Here is a 12,030-nt window from a genome sequence, read left to right as displayed (position 1 = left end):
GGGATTTCAAAAACACCCTCCCCTCCCCCCCCTTCCCCGTCATATATTTTTATAAAAGCCTCTTAATCATCTGTGAAATCCATTTTCTTTCATCAAATACAATTGAAAAATATCCGTCTAATTGGAACAAAAACAAACTAAGAACACACAGAATGTGGCATCATTCCATCTTGCTCCCCTATCAATTCTGAGTTTCCAACTAGAATTATACAAAGCCCCCCCTCCGTCTTAATCACCATCCTTTTGTTATCTTAACGACGATAAGACTCATGTCAAATTCTGTTTTGAAATTATCCGCTCTTGTAAAAAGCTTAAACACAGGTGGTTATATTTAAGCTGATAAAGATAGTTCATTTTAAAAACAAGATGAGAAAAGGAAATTTTTTTTTGAATAAAAAGTACTATTTAAAGAAATTTACAATCGTAACCAAAGGAGTGGGGAGAAGAGATTTCATTTAAATGGGAAAAAAATAGCATACTTTGCTTTTTCCATCTAATATATACATTATATTTCAATATTTTGTTTTTTTTGCGGGAAGGGGGGCTAACTCCCCCTGAAATTCGAATCTATTAGTACAACGATTTTTTTTTTATGCAAAGCTCTTAAAACTTAGTCACCTAAATTACGAAATACTTAAAATAACAGAAAAATGAAGAAAAAGTCTCCTGGACATAGCCTAAACTAAAAATTATTGAGTATATAAAGGGTTCGTCCTCTAGCCTATATCTCGCCCTATACGCTTAAGTGTTTTTTTTTAGCATTTTCAAAAGAGACAGAATATTAACAGAGGGCATTGGATCTTCAATTCCATAGTATCAAACACAAAAAGTTGATAATTATATATTTTTTTATATGCAAAGCTTTTAAAACTTATATACTTAAATTATGAAATACTTAAAATCACAGAAAAAGGAAGAAAAAGTCTCCTGGACATAGCCTAAACTAAAAATTATTGAGTATATAAATGGTTCATCCTCTAGCCTATATCTCACCCTATACGCTTAAGTTTGTTTTTTTTAGCATTTTCAAAAGAGATATCTATTCTACCCCTCTTTTTTGAATATTTACTAAAATTGAAATACATGGACTGTTTAATATTTAAAAGAGCTAACAGCACGGTGAAAAATAAGCGTAAGTAAGGAAATTCTTCCTTAACTTAATGACGAGACAAAAAAATAGATTTCTTTTTATTATAATAATGAGAAAATTTTACTCACCAGAAGTCGCTTAGAATGTTCCATATCTATGTAAATGATTGCAAAAATATTGATGCTGGTAGAATGAGTGAACTATTCAAACTGTAGAAAATTTTAATCTGAAACCTAAACATATACAAAAAAATAATTGATATATATTGGCAGCTAAACTATACACACTGGTTTTCTATAGTACAGGAAGGAACGTAAAGGCCCCAAATCCATAGGTACATGCTCTGGAAAGGTGCCACGGAACGTAAAGGCCCAGAAACTTATAGTTGACCCAGAAACTTGTCTGCTTGGTCCAGAAACATGTCTGGTTGGCCCGGAAACTTGTCTGGCAGGTTTTGTATAATTCCATATTCAATTGACAACAATAGCAATAATCAGTCTGGTAATCTGCCATGGAAAGGTGTCAGGGAATGTAAAGGCCGCAAATAACACAGGATGGAACATAACCTACGCAAATCCAGAAGGCGCATACTACTGCCGGACTTCCCAGCATTATTTAAAAAAAAGATCAGAAATTAAATATAAAAAAACAAGTTTTTCAACTGCAACAGCAGCAACATCAAAAGTTTAAACGAACAGAAAATATTACATATATGATTGGGTTCACCCCATAGTCAATACCTCACTCTTTAAGCCAGAGATTTTCTAGTACTTTCATAAGAGCTAGTTATTCTAATTAACGGCCTTTGTGATTAAGCGGTCAGTTTTAAAGAATTGGAACAAAATTCGAACTTTCGCTTAAAGAGCAAGTTATTGACTAGGGCGCGAACCTCCTAATATATTATTAAAAATATATGAATATAGAAGTTTGTTACGTACATTAATTCGTAAGTTACGTATATTTATTACTAATAAAAACGTTCGTAATTAAAATGAAACAAGTTTCGAGAAAGCCATTTAACCAAGTAAAAGTAAATTAATATGAAAATTTTGTTTTAATTATTCATGTACTGTGAGCCAAGATCAAAACCTGCATTTATTCAAAAACGTTCAAAAATTAAATAAAAAAAACAAGTTTTTTTAACTGAAAGTAACTTTCTCACAACTCTATTTTTTTAAACAATAAAAAACTTTAGCGTAAAGAGCAAGGCGTTGAGGAGGGGACAGCCCCTTTAATATACGGAATAATTTCTGTTCGTTTTAAGTTTTAATGTCGCTCATTACTTTCAGTTAAAAAAAACTTGTTTTTTTTATTTAATTATTGGAAGGAACCATTAGCACGGAAGGAGAAACAAAAATGAAAAAAATAAACAAATAAAAATAAAGTAAAGAAAATTAAAATTAATTACCCGAGGAAGGCATTTACAAATTAAGAAAAATATTAACATCGAAAAATGACACAACCGAAGTAATAAAAAGAGAAAACATACCGAAAAGTGCACCCAAAAATAAATAGAAACAGACAATATTTTTCGAGAAAAATAATACAAAAAAAGACTAAAAAAAAACAAACAGAGAAGACAAAACGAACCAAAAACTAGCAATTTAGTATAGAAAAAAAAACAAGAAAAGGGAAAATAAACAAATAATCCATGAGAAAGTAAAAAAAAAACGGACAAAAAGAAAACAATAAGATACAGTCAGCGAGACACCTTATCTTTTTTATTGGAGTCCCGTTACTAGGCTTTGCCAATTTTTTTACCCCGATCAGACCAAGCATTCTGCTGACCGAATTTGTCTTTCGCCGCATTCAGAATATCCCGTCTCTGCTTGGTCAGAGACTCAACAACAAAAATACCACTAGAGGCCAACATGGATGTGGCCTTAAACACTTTACAAGCAACACTTTTGTTCGAAAACTTCACTATTATCGGAGCGACCCTTGGAGTGAGTTGAATCAGTTGTAGCAGCATTATTCAGTCTAAGTCTATACACGTTTCCGACCTCATTTGTACTAATTTCAGGCAAAGACATCTTCTGATTAATAGTTAGCAACTCAGCAGAACGAGTGTCAACGCTAGTTTTCTGCCTAACACCGTGAAAAACCAGGCTGTTTAGTAGTGATTCTTACTCATAACTATCCAACTTATTCTCAAGCCTGTTCAGCCTGTCCTCTAAATTTTCAAGTTCATTACTCAGTCCCTTTAACGACTTATCGATTCGCTGAAAAGAGTTCATTGCAAATTCTCTTCAGAAACTAGTTAACATTAAAATCTGTGAAACCAAATGGATGGTAGAATTTTTAAAAAGCTAGTAAACATAAGCAATAGCTTATAATTGAGCCATTAAACATCTGTCTACGACGGTGTGGTAGCTTGCTAATGTTTCAATAGCTTACTGATGAGCAGCCGATGTATAAAACTTACTAAGGGGGCTTGGAGGGGAGTATACGGGAGGAGTTCTTGTGAACCTCCAGCTAAAGGTTCTGGAACATAACTATTACAATGATACCTGTTTTGTACTTCAGAGCTTTTCCACTTAAGAACTGGCACCATAAGTTTATTTCTAGTGCTATATCGCACTGCTAACACAATAGCCCCAGCTTTTCCACTTGAGACACGACACCAAAAGTGCCGTTTCTAGTGCCAGTTGAACTTGATGATGATGGAATTTATATGAAAGACGTAGATATGTGCAATATCTTTTATATAAGCTATAAAAGATCTGTCAACGATGTTCTGGTAGCCTGCTAGTGCCACCCTTTGAGAAATAGCACAGAACGTGCCATTTTAGTGCCATATGGCACCTACAGATGGCAGAATTTATATAAAGCACGTAGATATAAGAAATAGATTTGAATGAGCTATTAAGAATCTCTCTATTATGTTCTGGTAGTCCGCTAGGCCTGTTGAAAAAAAAAGAAAAAAAAAAACAACACAAAAAACGAGAGACAGATGCTACCGATGCAATAAAGTGATTTTCCTTGTTGTTCTGGGAGGGGGACTGTAACTTCCCTGTACAAGATTTTCGACCATGTTGATTCCAATGGTACACTTTTCATTTTGATGTGCGCAATTTTCGAGGGGTTTGAGGCTTTTTTCGAAAGCACCATAAATTTCTTTTCACTATAAACTTTTACTTTGAGACGAATCGAGATAATAGTTAACATTCCTGAGTCGGTGTCAGATGGGAATTTTTTTTCACTAGGCAGTTATTTTCAAAACGCGTTTTCTAAGATTTTGTTTCACTAGGTATTTTTTTAAAACGCGTTTTTTAACTTTTGGTTACTGTGGGCTGTGGTTCACTCTTCAATAGGTTGCGGCTGCCGCTGCAACCAGATACCTTACCGGGACATGTTTGTAAGAAGTGTCCTTCTAATGTTAGGATCATTATCGACTTGCTATGAATCCAGTTCATGCCAATACACTTTGAAAGTATAGTTGAAACGATAAACTTATTTGCAAACATATACACACCTTTTCTTAGAATCTTTGAATTTAGATTCGTTTGTTTGGCAAATAAGGGGGAACACATCTTTTTATATAGAGCGACACTGACCATAGAAGTCAGTGGGGGTTATAGCTTTGATGAAGCTTCTTGTATGCATATAGAATGTAAGTCTAATGTGTTCCTTGCTTTTCATTAATTTTATTATGTTATTTCTTAGTAAAGGGGTCTATACCCCATTCTTTAGTAATTTTATTAGATTCTTTCAAGCAGGAATATGTTAACTTACCATATTAGTTAGAACGCTTGCTTTTCTTCAATAATAATAAAATTTCACTTCTAGCCAATACAAGAGCAGTAATTGATCTTTGATTTCTGATTTTGAATAATGAATGTTCAATTTTGATTATAATTAAATAACTAATAACAATTAACTAAAATTCTCTTCTTTGTCAATAAAATCTTAGTTTTTTTCTATCCCTGTGTTATCTTGTCTAGTTTATTACGATGCTAGGATTTTGTCAAGATATCTCTCTCACTTGGTTTATTTCTTTCATTCGAGGCTTAATTAGGGGTATTAAGGTCTCATGGCTGAGTTTGGAAATGGAGTCATCGCCATGAGAACCCTCCCCCTTTTACATGTTTAAAAAAATGACCCTAGAAAATGACTAAGAAAAACAACAGCGGATACCGACACCGATATTCCCGATACGATACATGCGCTACCAATACGCTATATACCGATACACACGATATTGATACGCCCGATACCACATACAGTCCTTCCCCAGGGACTATGGAGGGCCATATCATCATCAAATCTATTTTTATTGGATCTTTAAACTATTCTAAACAAAATGCCAGTCTCAAAATTTTTATAGGGTTACTTTGGGGGGGGGGGCCTGCCGGGAGGGGGGGATCTTCGCCCTCCAATCTTTTTGGTCACTTAAAAAGGGCACTTACAAATTTAATTCCTTTTCGAATGGGCTATTAAACACCTCTCTATGATGCTCTGGGCACCCCCTAGCCCTGCTAGAAAAAAAAGGAGACATATCAGTGCTACCCTTGCAAAAAAGTCATTTCCCTTGGTGTTCAAGGTGGGAGACTGTATTTATCCTACAAAAGATTTTGGACCATACTGATTCCAATGGTGCATTTTTTATTTCGATTTGACACCATTTTCAAGGGGTTTCTGGCTCTTTTTCGAAATCACCATTAATTTCCTTTCGAAATAAACTTTTAATTCTAACATTAACCAAAATAATAGTTAGCATTCCTGATCCAGTGTCAGATGGCAATTTTTTTTAAATCTGCCAAAATTAATATACAAATTTTGTTTTTATATTTTATATACGGTAACCCAGATTCAAACCTGCATTAGTTGAGAAACGTTCAGAAATTAACTAGAAAAAACAAAACAATTTTTTTCAATAAAGTAAGGAGCGACATTAAAACTTAAAACGAACAGAAATTATTCCGTATATGAAAGGGGCTGTTCCCTCCTCAACGCCTCGCTCTTTACGATAAAATTGTATTGTTTTAAAAAGTAGAGTTGCGACAAAGAGTCAAACTTTAGCGTAAAGAGTGAGACGTTGAGGAGGGGACAGCCCCTTTCATATACGGATTAATTTCTGTTCGTTTTAAGTTTTAATGTCGATAACTTAATTTCATTGAAAAACCTTGTTTTTTTAAATTTAATCTTCTAATGGTGCGACTGTGGGTGATCCCCTTTCTTATGTTGATTGTTTTTACAAATTAAAGAAATGTGATCCACCCATCTCCTCAGATTTTTTCAATTTCCAAATAATAGATTCTGAACAAGAAATAGTTCACATGGAAAAGATCCCTAGAAATGGCCTGACATAATATATTCAAAACAGGAGTAAATCAAAATGGGATGGGATTCACTAATCAACCCATCAAAACTGAACACTATGGTTAGCTTGATTTAACCCCAAACCGTGACTATTGTGAAAAAGGTCAATTGGCTATGGACCGCCTCGCGGTGTGATCAGAAGACACTTCTAAATATAATGATTTACAATTTGGCAGAAAAGGAGAAATTCAATATTATTCCATCTGTGCAAGATTTTCTAATTAACCAAGGTGGAATCAAAAAAGAAAAAAACCTGCGCCAGACTGAAAGCATCGTATTAATTAGATTTAATATTATAAATTGATCGCTGAGGTTTTTTTCAGGCTAGTATTAGTTGAAATGAAGTGGATTACTTTTACTGTAATCAGCACATTGTTTGCAACGGCCTTTTCCAAACACATTGCAGACAAAGGAAGAAAAATCAAGCACCATTTTAGACAAGAAGTAAGTTTTGAAGAAGAGTTTTGTTTTAACTAATAATGACATGCTCTTTGCTCTATGCATCTAAGTGTGGATAATTGTCGTGCTAAACCTAAATTATTCATCTTATAAAACCAAGTTCTGGGAAACTGGCATTCTCTTCCCAATGAAGTAAATTTAGGTTGTTGTGAGATGATATACAATACCAAAAAACTGGTATTGTACATCATCATAACATCTACCAGAAGAGAATGTCATATCCCAACCCCAACGAGACTTGTTTTGAAATAAGAAATAATGTTTTTTCTATTCTCAAACACAGTCAAAGCTCTCTAAAGGAGTGCGTAAACTCTCGAAATCAGGATACGTATAAGAAATGGGCGTCGGAAACCAGCCAAACCTGGTTGGATGTACAATTAAGGGTGCTAATTATGTCTTAAGGGGCCAAGACACAAATCAAAAGTAAAGATGTTTTCCAACAGTAAATCGGACTAGGGCGAATACACAATCTAGCGTCAGACTTCCACTTTTTGGGGGGTTGGCACACAGTGAATAAGGGAAACCAGTTGGTCTTAATTCTTGCAATCACAGTATCTCTAGTAAAAAATGTTGATATCCAAATATATACTGAAAATTTTGACTTTCAAATATTAAATAACATTAATATTAAAGGACTGAAAATTACAACGAATTTATCAGTTTCTGAAAGGAACTCCAATGCCTTGATGTGATTGAATTTCATGCGAATTATTGCGTATCTATTGCATTACTATTACAGACAAATTACAAAGGACAAAATTGCATTTAAAAAGTGATGCTTTTCACATGATTGTAAAAGTATGATTAAAACATAGAACTAAAAGAAATTTCCCAAAATATCTCAAGATTGTCATTTTCACATCCATCATCAAACAGCTTGTGGTAGCGAACTGTAAGTAAGAAGCACCTCGGCCCAATAGCAACCGAAACTCTAAGAAAACAGAATTTTGACAACTATAAGCCCATCAAAGGAATTGTCTTTTTATGCTGATTCCAAATTTATATAATTAACTAAATTTAGTGTCACCCATCGAAATTTACGAGCCTAAGAAAATTTGTCTGATTTTTGAAAAAAGAGGGTAACACCCAAAACGGCCAAGGGATCTTACCGAAAATTACACGTACTTAATTAATACAATACTTTTAACAAAATTTCCACTTTAGTTGACAGAGAGCACAGCTCGATATGTCAGCTCAAAACATAGAACACAAAGATAAAACTTACACTTCAAAGTAATACATCTTCAGACAAAATTAAGAACAGATCAAGAAAATATGCTGCAGAAGGCAAAAAAAGAAGACGAAGGGACAGAGAAAAAAGAGTAGAGGCCATCTCACCGCAAGTATAAGCAAAACCAAAAATAAAAATGAATCCAACATTCGTATGTTCCGAACATTCGTAAGTCAAGGACATTGACAAGATAATATTTATTAAAAAAAGCATTAAAAAATACCAAAATCCGATTTCTCATCTCATACGAAACAATAAATCAATGTCATAATCGTAAAAATAAAGCCAAGATAACACTCAATCAAATTGGAACTACAAATTTGGACTACAAAAAAAATGGTTATTTTAAGCAAGGACATAATTGCCTGGGAAGATAAAAGCAGAAAAGAAAGGAAAAGAGAAAGATATTAAAGATAAAAACAGAATACATGACAAGGAAGTTTCGCAAAAAAAAAATTCTTATTACCATAAGCACTGAGTAGCTATTTAACATAGATAATGAAATTTTTACAGTGATGTAATATTTGAAAATGACTTCTTTTTTTGTTTCTACATTAGTATAAAGTTAATATGACATATAAACTATCGTTTGTCTTTAAAAAACAATAAATAAAACTTGGGGTGCCGCAGCGGGGGGTCTGCTCACTTTGAATATATTTTTCGTTTCGATTTGACTTATATTTGACACGGGAGGGGGCGCTGTAATTAATTTTGCACCCCGCACCACCAACCGAAGCAACGACTCTGACTAAAAATAATGGTTAGCAGAGATAGACGGGGGCTGCCGTACTGCAAAACTGGTAAAAACATTCCTGGGGCTTCACAAAATACATAACCTCGAAAACAGCTAATTGTTTGCGTTTTAGTAACTTCAAAACACAATTTGGTGGTTCAAAGTAGGGTTGCCACCACGGTCAGTTTCTAAAGTGCTATAATTATCCGAATGCGCGTGCTTACACAGCAATTTTTGGCGCCACAGTCAAAAAATTGACTGTTGTAGTGTTAAAATAGCACTTTCGTACTACAGGTGGCAACGCTGAGAACGTGCTACTGGTTTACAAATAATGAAATAGTGCTAAAAATAGCACTTTCGTGCTAAAGGTGGCAACGCTTGTCAAAGGAGATCAGATACCACCCAAGTTCTTACAATAATTTCCAGCATTGCGGCCAAAATCTTCGTCCTGTTCTTCCTTAAGAATTTTCAATTGAATATGTTCTGTGACTAGCATTTGAGCAAAGCATAAATGTTCGCGTGTCGCTTTCTTTCTCATCCCATTCCAGATTTCATTTCCTATGATCCACCTTTGAATAATTTTTCTTGAGTTATTGTCGATTTGTTTGTTATTTTCAAAAATTACCATTGCTGATGTTCCTCATTTCAGGGTTTTTCTCTTGGAGAAAATACTGAAAATTTTCCAATTCTCAACACCAAGGATATTTTACTTCTATTGTCTTAGGTCCGAACATTTTATGAAATAAAATCCCCCCTTGGTACAGAAATATCATTATTTTATCCATTTAATATATAATAATTGTCAAATTCGAATGTCTGCGCTTCATAAAGTTACATCTGCTGATCCAGATACTCATTTCTAAACATTTTTTTTTTCGAATCAAAATAAATAATGACGTTAAAATTAAAGGAATATCAACTACCCTGTATATGAGGGGACTGACATCCTGAGCCCTCTCCATTCTTGATGTTAAATTTCTAATACATTATGGATAAGAATTGTACCAATAATAAAGCATAGTTCAGACTGTGATTTAGAATTAAGAGTGAGGGCTTCAAGAGGATGGTGGCCCCTCTTATATACAAAACAATGCATTTCTACTATATTTTAATGTCGTTCTTTGCTTCCATTTTTGAGAACTTATTTTTATAATTCATTTGTTTTCATCCTATTCAGAGATATCCTAATTGTGACGAGGGGTTGCTGTCTCTACAGTGTCCACTCTCGACGGAAAACTTGAACGTTTGCGTAACAGTATTTGAAAAGGAGGATCATCGCTGAAAAATCTCTTGCCCCAAAATGATTTTTTTGAAGGAAGAGGGAGATATTAAACACCAAAATAAATTTATATGTCAAAATTAGATATTTTGAGGGGAGGGGCTAATCAAACAAACATATGTTTATTATATGCCCCATTGATTCCAGATCAATTCAGTTAGACCTATGAATGCAATCTGTTATTTCCTATTCAACATTTTTGTGAAATAGGACTTAAAACCGTCCTACCTCTGCATCTATATTTCTAGCTTATTCCAAAAGGTTTTTTCCAAATAAAAAGAGGCTAAAGGTTATAAATCCCCTTCTCCGTACTGATCTGAAGTACTTCTTGCAAAAATTCAACAACTTGGGGCTAAAAATACATTTTTGAAATCTCAGATACAGGGCGTGATTTGCTATGGGGCATGAAAGCAACGGCCCCTCCCAAACCTCGGTTTGCCTACCCCCTCCCCCCGAACCCAATTTGCACCCCCATCTGAAATTTAGTTTCTTCCAAGATCTTGTCACAACTACGATAAAACTGCATAATTCAAGCATCAAAAGAAACGGATCATTTTTTTAGCACATTAATTAAAAAAAAACTTTCCAAAAAATAAGTATTCCAAAGAAAAGTAAAGGCCATTTTAAACTTAAGCTCAGCGGATACAAATACCTGTTAAAATTCAAACTCAAAATGACCAGAAATTACTATTAAAGAATAAATGAAACCCAGAAAGAACAGAAATCAAATAAACAATCATAGCAAAAAACATACAACAAGTAATAATATAAACGAACAAATAGATCTTAAAGCGAATAATGCGTAGATTGAATATGAAAATCAAACTTAAAACGAAAAAAAAATATTTTGCTCTTGAAGTATAAATGAAACTTAAAACGAACAGAAATTAAATAATCAATAAATGCAAACAAACATACAGTAGATATTAATGTAAATGAATAAATAAATCTTAAAACGAGTGAAACTTAAATTGAATATGCAAACTCAAGCTTGAAACGAACAAAAATCACTAAAAACAAGAGTTTGGGTATCGCCTCCTTCTCTCACCGTAAAAGTCTTAAACCTACTGCGTCATTGGCGCTTTACTGAACACCAATTTTATTACAAATATTATCTTTTGTACTTAATTTTGAAAATAAATATTAAAATTATGATAAAATTTTGAATTGATGAGCTTTCAGCAGGTAATATTATTTTAAATCGGATATTCAGTTTAATTTATTAGTTCCTTCTAGAGTTCTTCAATGCGGATATAGTTTTACTACAAACAAGAGCTGGGATACAGCCCCCTTCCTTAACTGTAAATAAAAACCAAAAGCCTACTGCGTCATTGGCGCTTCAATGAAAACGAATTATATTACAAATATTTTCTTTACCAGTTGTTATTGCATTGAAAATAAAAATAAAATTAGAGTGAAATAAATTCTTAAACTGATGGATCTTTCAACAACTAATATCATTATATATCAAATATTCAATTTGACGCTGTTTATACTTTCCAAGACTGTTCAAGACGCATATAGTTTTCAGTAAGGCGCCAATGGCGCAGTAGGCTTTAGACTTTAACAGTGAGAGAAAGAAGCGATACCCAAACTCTTTTTTGTAGTGATTTTTGTTCGTTTCAAGCTTGATTTGAATATTCAATTTAAATTTCATTCGTTTTAAGATTTCTTTATTCATTTACATTAGTATCTATTGTATGTTTGGTTGCATTGGTTGTTTATTTAATTTCTGTTCGTTTTAAGTTTCATTTATACTTCAGTAGCAAAATATTCTATTTTTCGTTTTAAGCTTGATTTTCATATTCAATCCAAGCATTACTTGCTTTAAGATCTGTTTATTCGTTTACATTATTACTTGTTGTATATTTTTTGCTTTGATTGTTTATTTAATTTCTGTACGTTTTGGGTTTCAT

General features: G+C 33.4%; 1 protein-coding gene across 1 annotated transcript in view; it reads left to right on the top strand.

The window, feature by feature from the left end:
- Positions 1-6,751: 6,751 nt before the first annotated feature.
- LOC148956946 (dorsal-ventral patterning tolloid-like protein 1) overlaps positions 6,752-12,030 on the top strand; it is an 80,909-nt gene continuing 75,630 nt past the window's right edge. The window contains exon 1 of the mRNA XM_089096922.1: positions 6,752-6,856. Within this exon, the coding sequence (XP_088953048.1) occupies positions 6,752-6,856 (105 nt within the window). The remainder of the gene's footprint in view (positions 6,857-12,030) is intronic.

The sequence above is a fragment of the Artemia sp. Qi Xiang Cuo genome, chromosome 1, assembly GCF_049724085.1.
Source record: "Artemia sp. Qi Xiang Cuo chromosome 1, ASM4972408v1, whole genome shotgun sequence".
In the NCBI taxonomy this organism is placed as follows: domain Eukaryota; kingdom Metazoa; phylum Arthropoda; class Branchiopoda; order Anostraca; family Artemiidae; genus Artemia; species Artemia sp. Qi Xiang Cuo.
Note: the sequence above shows the minus strand (reverse complement) of the source record. Positions and strands in the feature narration are given on the sequence as shown.